The sequence below is a fragment of the Anomaloglossus baeobatrachus genome, chromosome 7 (genome assembly GCF_048569485.1).
Source record: "Anomaloglossus baeobatrachus isolate aAnoBae1 chromosome 7, aAnoBae1.hap1, whole genome shotgun sequence".
NCBI lineage: Eukaryota > Metazoa > Chordata > Amphibia > Anura > Aromobatidae > Anomaloglossus > Anomaloglossus baeobatrachus.
Window position 1 is genome coordinate 15948747 of NC_134359.1, and position 15423 is coordinate 15964169.

At 41.8% G+C, this 15423-nt stretch overlaps 1 protein-coding gene across 1 annotated transcript in view; it reads left to right on the plus strand.

The window, feature by feature from the left end:
- The window catches only part of LOC142244941 (putative thioesterase PNKD), a 69374-nt gene extending 54375 nt beyond the window's left edge, over positions 1–14999 (plus strand). Inside the window, exons 5-9 of the mRNA XM_075317069.1 lie at positions 319–411; positions 2095–2258; positions 7518–7604; positions 11558–11673; positions 14752–14999. Coding sequence (XP_075173184.1) covers positions 319–411; positions 2095–2258; positions 7518–7604; positions 11558–11673; positions 14752–14925 — 634 coding nt within the window. The 3' untranslated portion in view covers positions 14926–14999. The remainder of the gene's footprint in view (positions 1–318; positions 412–2094; positions 2259–7517; positions 7605–11557; positions 11674–14751) is intronic.
- The last annotated feature ends 424 nt before the right edge of the window (positions 15000–15423 follow it).

Genomic DNA, 15423 nt, shown 5'->3' on the forward strand with positions numbered 1-15423 from the left:
CGGCGCGTGTAACGCTTTACACGGGAATTACACAGCTTCCCAAAAACACCGTTTACACAAACATGAGCTAAAATATAGGCCAGATTTAAAGGGCCAGGTGACTAGGTCATTAATCATGCAGCGGCATACAATACCATAGAGATCAATGGGGAGTAGGAAGCTATTAGAGATTCCCATTACAAATCTCCTTGAATATTACAACCTGATAACAGAGAACAATAGCTGATCTTCAGAATAGTGAAATGCTTTGTGTGCCTTTTAAGGATAGGTATACTTTCTTCTACAAAATCTTTTGTTCTTTCTCCCTTTTTATTTTAGGGATCACAGCGGGGGCAATAAAGCCCTGAAGAAGCTGTACAAGTCCTGCCGGGTGTATGGGAACTCCTGCGATGACATTCCAGAACTGACGCAGTACGGATTGTGTTTGGTCCTTTTAATATATATGATAGAATAAGTCAGATCCTTAAAAGAAATGTGTGTGTGTGTGTTGGGATCACAACTATATACACCCTAAAATCTTGTTTGCTTTTGCAGCTGCTGCCTGACATTGAGAGCTGCTGCTCTTATTTGTACCCAAAATACCCCGGTCTTTCTCCTGTTCTGTAGTCCCGAGTTTACTTCCATTTAATGTATATGCAGCTATAGGATTACTCTGTCCTAGGTGCATTACTTTGCATTTATCAACATTAAATCTCATTTGCCAAGTATCTGCCCATTCTGACATCTTATCCAGATCAGTTTGTAATATTGTACTGTAAAGGTCAGTTTTTAATATCCTACATAGTTTGGTGTCATCAGCAAAGACTGACACTCTACTCTCAATTACAAAGAATCGGTCCTAGCACAGAACCCTGTGGTCCCCACTTCCCCCAGTACAAATCCCTGCGGTCACCACTGCTTCCAGTGTAGATCTCTGTGGTATATTGTGTGTGTGTGTGTGTGTGTGTGTGAATATATAGCTATGTCTGTATATAATATATGGAACTTAAAGAGATACTTGAATTTAGGCAATTAAAGGGGGGGTATTCCTGTCTCATAAAGGATCCGATACGCTTCCACTTAGACAGGATTTGACCCCAGGGACCCCCACCTATCCTGGAATGATGGGGCCTCAGCCTTGATGTAGTACTGCGGCCTCTTCACAGTCCTCACACTGCGAGGCTCCAGCCCAGTAACTGAAGCATCGGTCTGTTTTTGTAACTGAGGGCCGATCACTTTACAGCCTTGTGGCCGGGGGGCTCCAGAAAATCAATGAAGGGGCGACATTGTTGCACTGGAGGTCAGATTAACAATTGTAAAACGAAGTCGTATTTTAGCGATATGGCATCATGTAGGATGGCAATGCCTCTTCAAGACGCTACTATTTTTAATTTTTCGTGCTTTTGTTTTTCCTCCTTTACCTCCAAGAACCATAATATTTTTTTATTTTTCTGTCCACGTAATCACATGAGGGCTCGATTTTTTTTTTTTTTTTTTTTATTTTTTTTTATTATTTATTTTTGTAGTACAGGTCATTTTAAATGACAGTAATTGGGGTCTGTAATCTGTGTCTAATTTACTATGTTTACTTGTTATTACAGCAGCTATTAAAGTAATGGCGGCCATCTTGTTTGTCACTCCTGTCTCCTAGCAACAGAGAATCCACCAAATAGGGATTAGCTCAGTGTGATTCCCCATAGTAACCAATCACAGTGCAGGTTTCACATCTCCACAGCTTGAAAGGCATGGTAGTCCTGCTCTCATTGGTTGCTTTAATGCAGTTTTGATAAATCCTGTGCTCTTATTTTTGCTTGAAAATGCACCAAGAAATTAGTCTGATCAGTTCTAAAAAGAACTTTGTTGTCCATAGCAACCAATCACAGCGCAGCTTTCATTCTACCAGAGCGGAATAAGAGATGAAAGCTGTGTGCTGATTGGTTGCTATGGGTAACAGACAGCACACTGACGATAAATGAGGCCTACTTTGTTTTGTAGTAAATAAATGTCGGCGGTTGGCGCCGATGTCTGAATCCAGGCCTTGTGGTTTCTCGGATTGTATGTCTGTTGTGCGCTCATTGTGTCTTTCTGTGACTTTTCCCCCATTTTTCCTCCCAGTCCTCTATCTGACAGGGACCAGCTGGCGGTCGGGCGACTGCAGTTTCAGGCGTTCTTCACGCCGGGTCACACCGTGGGTCACATGATTTACGTGCTGGATGGGAAATCTGGAGACGGACCGGACTGCCTGTTCTCGGGGGACCTCCTCTTCCTCGCCGGCTGCGGTAAGCTCAGGCCACGGCATTGTTCTTGCAAAGAGGTTCTGCAGTAGCTGTGGTAGGGTCAAGTGAACATATCGTTGCTATGGAATGATTTAGTCATCGTTTGAGTAGAATGGTCTCTAATGGCTTCAGTGTACCGGGCTTCATCTTGCAGGTTGCCATAGTGACACGTACGGGTGTATTTTTGCTTACACCTCTGTTCACACAGGAGACGTGCGGGATAACGGCCGCTGCTTATTACACATACACAGTCAGCCCTTGATAATGCGGCTCTGGTTTCCTTTGCATGGATGCTTGTCCGGTCTCCAGTCTTTTTTTTTCCCTGTTCCAGTCTTCACCATGGTCCATGCAACGTCGTCTGATTTATAGCCGCGGCGATACACAGGATCGGTAACTCCTCTGTGATTTTATAATCCGGACGCAAAACCTATTTAATTGTCTTTAAATAAATTATTTAATTTATTTAAAAACATGTCTATTTTTTTCATGTCCATAGGATGTGTGTTTATAGCAGATTCTCTCCATGAAAGTCAATGAAAAAGAGCTGCAATACAATAAGCAGCCATGTTTTTCTAATCTTGGAAAACTCCTTTCATTGGTTAATGATTAGTGATGAGCGAGCTCTGCCATGCTCTGGTGCTCGGTATTTGTAAGGAACAGTAGATGCTCGGATGGGCGCTACTCGAGAACCCAAGTATAATGGAAATTAATGGGTTCGCAAGCATTTCTTCCAGATGATTTCCCAGAAAAATGCTTGAGTTTCCCATTGACTTCCATTATACTTGAGTTGCGTCCATTTGAGCATCCATCTGCTCTTTACGAGTACCGAGCACCCGAGCATGGTAGTGCCCGCTCATCACTAGTTACGAGCACCCGAGCATGGTAATGCCCGCTCATTACTAGTTACGAGTACAGAGCACCAGAGCATGGTAGTGCTCGCTCACCACTAGCTACAAGTAATGAGCACCCGAGCATGGTAGTGCCCGCTCATCACTAGTTACGAGCACCCGAGCATGGTAGTGCACGCTCATTACTAGTTACGAGTACTGAGCACCCAAGCATGGTAGTGCTCGCTCACCACTAGTTACTAGTACTGAGCACTCAAGCATGGTAGTGCCCGCTCATCACTAGTTACAAGAACTGAGCTCCTGAGCATGATAGTGCCCGCTCATCACTAGTTACGAGCACCCAAGCATGGTAGTGCTCGCTCATCACTAGCTACGAGAACTGAGAACCCGAGCATGGTAGTGCCCGCTCATCACTAGTTACAAGTACTGAGCACCCGAGCATGGTAGTGCCCGCTCATCACTAGTTACGAGTACCAAGCATGGTAGGGCTCGCTCCCCACTATTTACGAGTACCGAGCACCCGAGCATGGTAGTGCCCGCTCATCACTAGTAATGATCTTTATTTCTTTTATTAGTCGCTAAGAAAAGTTAGAAGTCAACTCAGGAGCTGAGTCTGCACCACAGAATGAAAAGGTTGACTGCTGTGTTATAATAGCCAGCGACTGGAGTGTGCTCAGATCACTGCATCTTAATTATTCTCTGATTGCAGCATTTGTATGACATCGGTGTTGGTGCACCAACTTACATTTGCTCCCTGATGTACAATTGCAGGGAATGGATTGTTTGCAATGGCAGAAGGGGGCCTGCTGAAGACCCCTATGGTTGCCATGTTAGTTTTCCTATATAGCTTAGCCAGGTTTCGGTAGATTCAAGTGCCCTAAGGGTACTAAAAGTAAAAAAAAACAAAAAAACTTTTGATCTTGATTTAAACCGTACTTAATCCCTAAACATGAAAAAATCTGAATATTAGAATTGTAATTTTTCAGTTGCTGCAGATCCCTTCACCTCTCCCCTTTTTAAAATGCAATACAAATCGAGGAAAATATCTTTTATACCCCAAAGTGATATCAATAAAACGTCAACTCCCTGCGCAAAAAATACGCCGTCACACGCGTTTATAATGGAAACCAAAATAAGAAAATGATGACACAAGCAAAAAAAAAAATTACTTTTTTTTTTTATTTTATTTTGATTGACTGGATATAGATTCTCGCCCATTTGGTGTAACACTTGCTTTTTCATAAAGCAGATTTCAGGGCCTTCCCCCTTAGTTTATCCCCAGCAGGGTCCTGATGTTCTTTTTGGGACGGTTCCTTGTAGTATAACCATTCTGTCCCTGCTGGAATGATAATCACCTCTCTTGTACGGACTTCCTGCTGAGCTTGGGCAGATGCCAAAAAGAATAGAAAAAGCAGAGCTGCAGTATAAATCATGGAGGAGAGACAAAGCAGCAGGCTGGGTTTATGATGGATTTTCGCCCATACTCCAGTAGACAATGCTTCTCTCCTGGAGACTTTCATTAGATCTGCACAGACCTGAACCTGTCCGATGCTTTCCTGCTATTTTTGTATTTTTTTTCAGGGATGCGGGGGCGTTCCTTTGTAAAGTTACAGCTCGTTCTGATTTATACTAAACATAAACTGTAATCCCTTCCTTCCCTGGAGCAGAGATTGACGGCGGCTTTAATTCCCCTTGACGCTGGCGCAGCTGCTGTTTTCTGGTTATAAAGAAGCCGCTTCGCAACGTCTCTGACCTGAGAAGGAAGGAGAAAAACACTTCAGACCCCACTCGTCTGCACTTACACAGCTAGCCCATCTGCAAGGGTAGTAACCTTAAAGCAGCACTCACCGATACTGCAGCTGCGTTATAGAGGCGCGGTCACACCTGCAGTATTTAATGCCATTTTTTAAGTCAAAGTCACAAGTAGTGACCTGCAATTGTACTATGGATGGTGATGGTACTCCTAACGGCAAGTCCCCAAAACCTGGAATAACGTCATTATTGGATGGCCGGACCCAGCCTTATGCCCTTAGACACCATTGTGGTCAGTTTATGTGCCACGTGTTGCTTTCCTGGAGACAGATATACCTATAGGCGCCATAGTATTGGTGTCTCCTGCAGACAGACACCGCGGGCGGCCATGATGTGCAGCAGCCCCCGGAGCGTCTGACTGTTCTCCCTCCTGCACCTGAGTCTTCTGATCCTCATCACACAGATCATTAGCTGCAGATTTAGTGGAAGAATGTGGGGTCTGCGGCACCATCGACTCGTCAGCCTGATGACACCGGGGGGAAGGGCAGGTGGGGGGGATCAATAAACCCCTAACCATAGGATACGAGAACAAAACCCTGACAAATCCGCCATTTCCCACCGTTGCCATGGAGCCGGCTGATCCGTCCTGCTGTGTGCTGACCCAGCTATTGTCAGATCACAGGGAGCGTCTGCCGCCTTGATATTATTGCAGAATAATGCAGAAATGACCTTACCTCTATAATACAAAATAACATCCCCAGGAGGAAGGATCCGTCCTCGAGATTGCAAAAATGCTGGTGAAATGAAGTGGAAAATGAGAAAAAAAATCTGCCTTTCTTGGGGGATTTTTGTGGAGTTTATTCAGTAACAATGACCAGAAAATAAGATTCTCCAGGTCCATACGATTACAGCAATATTAAACTATATTATGTGGGTTTTATTATTATTATTATTATTATTATTATTATTGTTGTTAATAAATTCCAGACATAAAAAAAGATATACATAACATACACTGTATGTATACTTTGTGTGTGTGTATATATGTGTGTGTATATATATATATATATATATATATATATATATATATATATATATATATATATATATATATATATATATATATATATATATATATATATATATATATATATATATATATATATATGTAGATCTGTGTGTGTGTGTATAATATATATATATATATATATATATATATATATATATATTATACACACACACACAGATCTACATAATATATGTATGTATATATATATATATATATATATATATATATGTGTATATATATGTGTGTGTGTGTGTGTAATATAAAAAATAAATACACACACATGCTAGATATATATACATCATATGTACCATATATACATATATATAATATAAAAAATAAATACACACACACACACGCTAGATATATATACATCATATGTACCGTATATACATATATATAATATAAAAAATAAATACACACACGCTAGATATATATACATCATATGTACCGTATATACATATATATAATATAAAAAATAAATACACACACACGCTAGATTATATATATAATATGTGATATATATACACACATATAATATAATTTCAATATATGTATACACACACCATTGTGGGGGTACATGTGATCTTCTAAAATGGGGGGGAGGTTATATTGCATTTTTTACAACAGGAGCAGGGAATGGGAATAATGCAACTTTCATTTTGTCTTTTTGTTTGTTTTTGGGGGGGTTTACCCTCCAGGCTAATTATTTTTTTAATATCTTCATTGATTGGTCTTTTACTGCTGTGGTGATTCCAATATGTTTTGTTTTTTTTACCCATTTCTTTATTTTTTATATTTGATTCCCCAGAGAACGTGCCCTCATATACTGTATGCTGTGATACTTCAGTATTGCAGTATATAGTGATCGGCTGTGCTTCATGGGAGACGGCTTATGTGCCAAGAGGCAGCGGGGACATTAGATATAGTTCCCAGTTATGTGATATGGATAGTGTTGAGTGGACCCGGATCGGCAAAATCCGGATCCGCACGGTTCGAGAGTCCGATCCGAGTCTGACCAGTACCCGGGATTCGGGGTGCACGATCCGGATTTTTTTTTTTCTCTGTCTCTCTCTCTCTCGTCCCAGATCCGGCTCCCCATTCATTTACATAGCCGCGGATTCCGGATCGGATCCGGACTTCGGCGGCAACCCGATCCGGATCCGTCGGACCCGGAATATAACCGATCCGCTCAACTCTACATATGGAAAGCTGGGGGGAACACCCCTGGAAGGAGCCAAACTCCACATGGTGGGACGATAGACCGCAACCCCCAGATGTAGTCCCTCCCTCTAAATGTGGCTACATGCAAAATTAATTTTATTATTTAAAGGATATGTCCATAAGCCATTAAAAAAATCCCAAAAAACATACTATTGCTTGGGAGATCTGTAATGAAATAATGCCTTAGTCTTCAGATTAGAAACATTTCCTTTTAAAATGAAAACGTCCTCCTTGTCAAAGCGCAGTAATCTTCTGTTTGATGATCACTGTTTCTTCCTATCAATCCCCACAGTTGATGTGTTAGCGGCCTATGTGGTAGAATACTGGATCTGTTGTGTGCATTCAGCCACCTTTTTGTTTTTGCCTTTACAGGGAGAATGTTCGAGGGCTCGGCGGGCACCATGCTGGCATCGCTGGACACTGTGGCCTCTCTGAATGACAACACCTTACTCTGGCCTGGTAGGTTCATCACAGAATAATCTGCTGGAAAAGCCAATAAAAATAATACAATTTGTGCTTTAGAGACATCTAGTGGCCAAAGAATAATATCTCACCTGCTAAAAAAAGATATATTACTGTGTACATACATTACATTACTGATCCTGAGTTACCCCCTGTATTATACTCCAGAGCTGCACTCACTATTCTGCTGGTGCAGTCACTGTGTATGTACATTACTGATCCTGAGTTGCATCCTGTATTATACCCCAGAGCTGCACTCACTATTCTGCTGGTGCAGTCACTGTGTACATACAGTACATTACTGATCCTGAGTTACCTCCTGTATTATACTCCAGAGCTGCACTCATTATTCTGCTGGTGCAGTCACTGTGTACATACATTATATTACTGATCCTGAGTTACCTCCTGTATTATACTCCAGAGCTGCACTCACTGTTCTGCTGGTGCAGTCATTGTGTACGTACATTACATTACTGATCCTGAGTTACCTCCTGTATTATACTCCAGAGCTGTACTCACTATTCTGCTACTGCAGTCACTGTGTACATACATTACATTACTGATCCTCAGTTACATCTTGTATTATACTCCAGAGCTGCACTCACTATTCTGCTGGTGCAGTCACTGTGTAGATGCATTACATTACATTACTGATCCTGAGTTACCTCCTGTACTATACTCCAGAGCTGCACTCACTATTCTACTGGTGCAGTCACTGTGTACATACATTACTGATCCTGAGTTACCTCCTGTATTATACTCCAGAGCTGCACTCACTATTCTGCTGGTGCAGTCACTGTGTACATACATTACAATACTGATCCTGAGTTACCTCATGTATTATACTCCAGAGCTGCACTCACTATTCTGCTGGTGCAGTCACTGTGTACAGTCATATGAAAAAGTTTGGGCACTCCTATTAATGTTAACCTTTTTTCTTTATAACAATTTGGGTTTTTGCTATTTCAGATTCATATATCTAATAATTGATGGACTGAGTAATATTTCTGGATTGAAATGAGGTTTATTGTACTAACAGAAAATGTGCAATCCACATTTATTCAAAATTTGACCGGTGCAAAAGTATGGGCACCTCAACATAAAAGTGACATTAATATTTTGTAGATCCTCCTTTTGCAGAAATCACAGCCTCTAGTCGTTTCCTGTAACTTTTAATGAGTTCCTGGACCCTGGATGAAGGTAGATTTGACCATTACTGTTTACAAAACAATTCCAGTTCAGTTAAGTTTGATGGTCGCCGAGCATGGACAGCCGCTTCACATCATCCCACAGATGTTCAATGATATTCAGGTCTGGGGACTGGGATGGCCATTGCAGAACATTGTAATTGTTCCTCTGCATGAACGCCTGAGTAGATTTGGAGCAGTGTTTTGGATCATTGTCTTGCTGAAATATCCATCCCCTGCATAACTTCAACTTCGTCACTGATTCTTGCACATTATTGTCAAGAATCTGCTGATACTGAGTTGAATCCATGCGACCCTCAACTTTAACAAGATTCCCGGTGCCGGCATTGGCCACACAGCCCCAAATCATGATGGAACCTCCACCAAATTTTACTGTGGGTAGCAAGTGCTTTTCTTGGAATGCCGTGTTTTTTTGCCTCCATGCATAACGCCTTTTTGTATGACCAAACAACCCAATCTTTGTTTCATCAGTCCACAGGACCTTCTTCCAAAATGTAACTGGCTTGTCCAAATATGTTTTTGCATACCTCAGGCGACTCTGTTTGTGGCGGCTTCTTTCGCATCACTCTCCCATACAGCTTCTCCTTGTGCAACGTGCGCTGTATTGTTGACCGATGCACATTGACAACATCTGCAGCAAGATGAAGCTGCAGGTCTTTGGAGGTGGTCTGTGGATTGTCCTTGACTGTTCTCACCATTCTTCTTCTCTGCCTTTCTGATATTTTTCTTGGCCTGCCACTTCTGCGCTTAACAAGAACTGTACCTGTGTTCTTCCATTTCCTTACTATGTTCCTCACAGTGGAAACTGACAGTTTAAATCTCTGAGACAACTTTTTGTACCTTCCCCTGAACAACTATGTTGAATAATCTTTGTTTTCAGATCATTTGAGAGTTGTTTTGAGGAGCCCATGATGCCACTCTTCATAGGAGATTCAAATAGGAGAACAACTTTCAAGTGGCCACCTTAAATACCTTTTCTCATGATTGGATACACCTGCCTATGAAGGTCAAAGCTCAATGAGATTACAAAACCAATTTAGTGCTTTAGTAAGTCAGTAAAACGTAGTTAGGAGGGTTCAAATCAAGAAATTGATAAGGGTGCCCATACTTTTACACCGGTCAAATTTTGTTTAAATGCGGATTGCAGATTTTCTGTTAGTACAATAAACCTCATTTCAATCCAGAAATATTACTCAGTCCATTTATTAGATATATGAAACTTAAATAGCTGTTGCAAAAACCCAAATTGTTATAAAGAAAAAAGGTTAACATTAATAGGGGTGCCCAAACTTTTTCATATGACTGTATATAAATTACATTACTGATCCTGAGTTACCTCTTGTATTATACTCCAGAGCTGCACTCACTATTCTGCTGGTGCAGTCACTGTGTACATACAGTACATTACTGATCCTGAGTTACCTCTTGTATTATACTCCAGAGCTGCACTCACTATTCTGCTGGTGCAGTCACTGTGTAAATACATTACAATACTGATCCTGAGTTACCTCATGTATTATACTCCAGAGCAGCACTCACTATTCTGCTGGTGCAGTCGCTGTGTACATACATGATGTAACTCAGGATCAGTAATGTAATGTATATACACAGTGACTGCACCAGTAGAATAGTGAGTGCAGCTCTGGAGTATAATACAGGATGTAACTCAGGATCAGTAATGTAATGTATTATACTCCAGAGCTGCACTCACTATTCTGCTGGTGCAGTCACTGTGTATATACATTACATTACTGATCCTGAGTTACCTCCTGTATTATACTCCAGAGCTGCACTCACTAATCTGCTGGTGCAGCCACTGTATACATACACTACTGATCCTGAGTTACCTCCTGTATTATACTCCAGAGCTGCACTCACAATTCTGCTGGTTGTAGGATAGATCATCATTGTCTCATCGGCCGGGGTCCGATCAGCTGTTCTCGGTGGCAGCAGGCGGCCAGTATTGCACAGTTCCGGAGTTTCCCTGTTCTCTGATGGTGGCCATGTCCAGCTACTGCACATTGATCTCCTTTTGATTTCACGGCCGCTCTCAGAAGACGGAGCAGCTCTGGATCTGTGTATTTCTGGTCGCCTGCTGTCACTGCCGCCACTAATAACAGCTGATCGGACTCCGGCCGCTCAGACATTGATGCATTATCCTAAGCATCGGCCATCGATGTAAACTGGGGACAACCTCTTTAAGATACAAAATAAAATCACTTAGAAACCTGCTCCCAAAAGCAGTCACTTGAGTCGAGGCCTTAATTGAATCCAGTCTTTTCCAGCATGTGGGCACCGCAGAAGGAATAAGGTTTCTGTCTTTCCGACATTCGTTCTCCTCTTTCCAATCTCTGATCACAATGCACGGGCTGGCCGGGCGTCTCCGGTAGAAACATATGAAACGGTCACCCTCAGATCGGGAGACCGCCGGCCAGTCCATGCATTGTGATCAGAGATCGGACTGGACGTCTGAAAGAGCCCCAAGTGCAGCAACAATCCTGAAACATCTCCTCGGTGTCTCTTCCCATCTTTGAAGCTTAGCCTGGCTCTACAGCTGAGGTTTTGCTACTATGTGTCCAGTGTAGGCAAATATCCATGAGCTGAACACATCGTAAGCAAGAATCTGTTTCATGTTTTCATTCAATGACAGCAAGCTGAGATTTTGAAATTGGTGAAGCACCGAAACACAAATGTAATCAGAAGTGACGAGCTAGCCCCACTAATGATTGTGTCTTCCTCCAGGCCATGAGTACGCCGCGGATAACCTGATGTTTGCGGCAGTGGTGGAGCCCGATAACTCGGTGCGGGACAAGAAGTTTCAGTGGGTCGTTCAGCAGAGGCTGGAGAAGAAATGCACGGTGCGCACCGAGGGGTCTGCGGGCAGGAGGACATTAGGGGGGTGATATACGGACAGAACAGGTCCTATAGTATAGACTGATGTGTATATAGTCCAGTATATGCAGGGACTGGAGATTATAGAGCGACTATCATGGCTGCTGTAGCCTCAGGTAAGGAGGGTGTCGAATGATCATGAGCCAGCCGTCCGCACCATGGCAGGCAATGCCGTGTGTTTAGGGTCCGGTCAGCTTTGTTTCAGGTCTCTAGAATTCTAATTGTGGGAAGTTCTAATCACATCCAGAGCTGCATTCACAATTCTGCCAGTATGTGTGCGTGTATATATAGATAGCTAGATAGATAAAGGGATAGATAGCAAGATAGATAGCTAGAGATATATATATATATATATATATGTGTGTATATGTATATGTATATATGTATGTATATATACATATATGTATGTATACATACATACATACATACATACATACATACATACATACATTAATATATAGATACATACATACATACATTAATATATAGATATATATATATATATACATATGTATATATATACACAGTTAGGTCCAGAAATCTTTGGACAGTGACACAATTTTGGCAAGTTGGGCTCTGCATGCCACCACATTGGATTTGAAATGAAACCTCTACAACAGAATTCAAGTGCAGATTGTAACGTTTAATTTGAAGGTTTGAACAAAAATATCTGATAGAAATTGTAGGAATTGTCACATTTCTTTACAAACACTCCACATTTTAGGAGGTCAAAAGTAATTGGACAAATAAACCAAACCCAAACAAAATATTTTTATTTTCAATATTTTGTTGCGAATCCTTTGGAGGCAATCACTGCCTTAAGCCTGGAACCCATGGACATCACCAAACGCTGGGTTTCCTCCTTCTTAATGCTTTGCCAGGCCTTTACAGCCGCAGCCTTCAGGTCTTGCTTGTTTGTGGGTCTTTCCGTCTTAAGTCTGGATTTGAGCAAGTGAAATGCATGCTCAATTGGGTTAAGATCTGGTGATTGACTTGGCCATTGCAGAATGTTCCACTTTTTAGCACTCATGAACTCATGGGTAGCTTTGGCTGTATGCTTGGGGTCATTGTCCATCTGTACTATGAAGCGCCGTCCGATCAACTTTGCGGCGTTTGGCTGAATCTGGGCTGAAAGTATATCCCGGTACACTTCAGAATTCATCCGGCTACTCTTGTCTGCTGTTATGTCATCAATAAACACAAGTGACCCAGTGCCATTGAAAGCCATGCATGCCCATGCCATCACGTTGCCTCCACGATGTTTTACAGAGGATGTGGTGTGCCTTGGATCATGTGCCGTTCCCTTTCTTCTCCAAACTTTTTTTCTTCCCATCATTCTGGTACAGGTTGATCTTTGTCTCATCTGTCCATAGAATACTTTTCCAGAACTGAGCTGGCTTCATGAGGTGTTTTTCAGCAAATGTAACTCTGGCCTGTCTATTTTTGGAATTGATGAATGGTTTGCATCTAGATGTGAACCCTTTGTATTTACTTTCATGGAGTCTTCTCTTTACTGTTGACTTAGAGATAGATACACCTACTTCACTGAGCGTGTTCTGGACTTCAGTTGATGTTGTGAACGGGTTCTTCTTCACCAAAGAAAGTATGCGGCGATCATCCACCACTGTTGTCATCCGTGGACGCCCAGGCCTTTTTGAGTTCCCAAGCTCACCAGTCAATTCCTTTTTTCTCAGAATGTACCCGACTGTGGATTTTGCTACTCCAAGCATGTCTGCTATCTCTCTGATGGATTTTTTCTTTTTTTTCAGCCTCAGGATGTTCTGCTTCACCTCAATTGAGAGTTCCTTAGACCGCATGTTGTCTGGTCACAGCAACAGCTTCCAAATGCAAAACCACACACCTGTAATCAACCCCAGACCTTTTAACTACTTCATTGATTACAGGTTAACGAGGGAGACGCCTTAAGAGTTAATTGCAGACCTTAGACCTTAGAGTCCCTTGTCCAATTACTTTTGGTCCCTTGAAAAAGAGGAGGCTATGCATTACAGAGCTATGATTCCTAAACCCTTTCTCCGATTTGGAAGTGAAAACTCTCATATTGCAGCTGGGAGTGTGCACTTTCAGCCCATATTATATATAGAATTGTATTTCTGAACATGTTTTTGTAAACAGCTAAAATAATAACAAAACTTGTGTCACTGTCCAAATATTTCTGGACCTAACTGTATACACATATAATTATAGATATAGATAGAGATAGATAGAGATAGAGATATATATATATATATATATATATATATCTCTATCTATCTATATCTATAATTATATGTGTATACAGTTAGGTCCAGAAATATTTGGACAGTGCCCATATATATCTATATATATATATGGGCATTATCAAAATTTATGAGCAAACTGCAACATTTCTTTGTCGTAAATGTTGCATCTAAATTTATCAATGTTTTACTCCATTTAGGAATTAGGACCTTTGCAGAAGCTTAAAAATGTCAATAAAAGTGTGTGGGGGGAACATGGTTTATTATTATTATTATTATTATTATTATTATTATTCCATAAAATACAACAAATTGCTAATTACCTTTCTGCAAAACAGCTGCAAAAAAAAATTGCATGTTCTAAACAGGTCATGGGCATCTTTGAAAATGTGTGGAACAATTTTTGTAACCATTTCTTACATGCATAAAATGTCACAATTTGCACAAAATTTAGCGACATTGCACACAGTCTGACTTTTTATTTGACATTTTTGCAAATATATTGTCATGCTGAGCCGCACTGGGGCAGCTTCCTCCAAATCTATCATTAATGTGCAGCAATATCTCTGAAGTATGGAGGGAATGCCATAAAGATTTGGTGCAAGTTACACTATTTTTCATAAATGTGTGCAATAATGTCTGTACAAAAAAAAATAAAAAAGGTTTGTGCAGACACAGAATCGGGGGGAATAAGTATAAAGGCTAATTGAAATTCGATTTTTGAATGCTGCTCTGGATGTGACTAGAGTAATGTGAGTGGCCCTAATGAAGAGACACTAATTAGTCTTCTTTTTTGCCTTCATCCAGTGTCCGTCCACCCTGGGAGAAGAGAAGGAGTATAATCCGTTCCTGCGCACTCACTGCAGGGACTTGCACTTGGCACTTGACCTCCAGCGAGGGGCGGACGAGGAGTGGAGTCGTTTCCGCTCTCGGGTCCTAGAAGAAGTGCGAAGAAGAAAAGATCTGTTTAAAGGCAGATAGTCACATGCCCTCCCCGGGAATATGGACTTTGTGCTGTGGGGGTCTGCGGCTGTGGGGGTCTGCGGCTGTGGGGGTCTGCGGCTGTGGGGGTCTGCGGCTGTGGGGGTCTGCGGCTGTGGGGGTCTGCGGCTGTGGGGGTCTGCGGCTGTGGGGGTCTGCGGCTGGAGGGCCTGTGGCTGGAGAATCGCCCTCCGGGCTCGAGTTTTACGATATAGTCCCCTCTGTCTCCAGCTGGAGCCTTTCCTGAGGATTCGGACGTCCACAGATCTTCACTGGAGATTTACAATCACTGATTTACGTGCAAGAAACAAAAAAAACTCAGAACTTGAGGTCTTTTTACTTTTATTGCCCTCACAAGTATTATTTTGTTTTCAGGGGTAAACACTAAGAATTGGGGGCGTCTCAGTGCTGCGCTTACATATCCTTTTAGGGGAGTAGGAGGGCAATATGATAGTTGTGCGTATGGCCCTTTAATTGGCATTGCTGTGCCAGATCAGT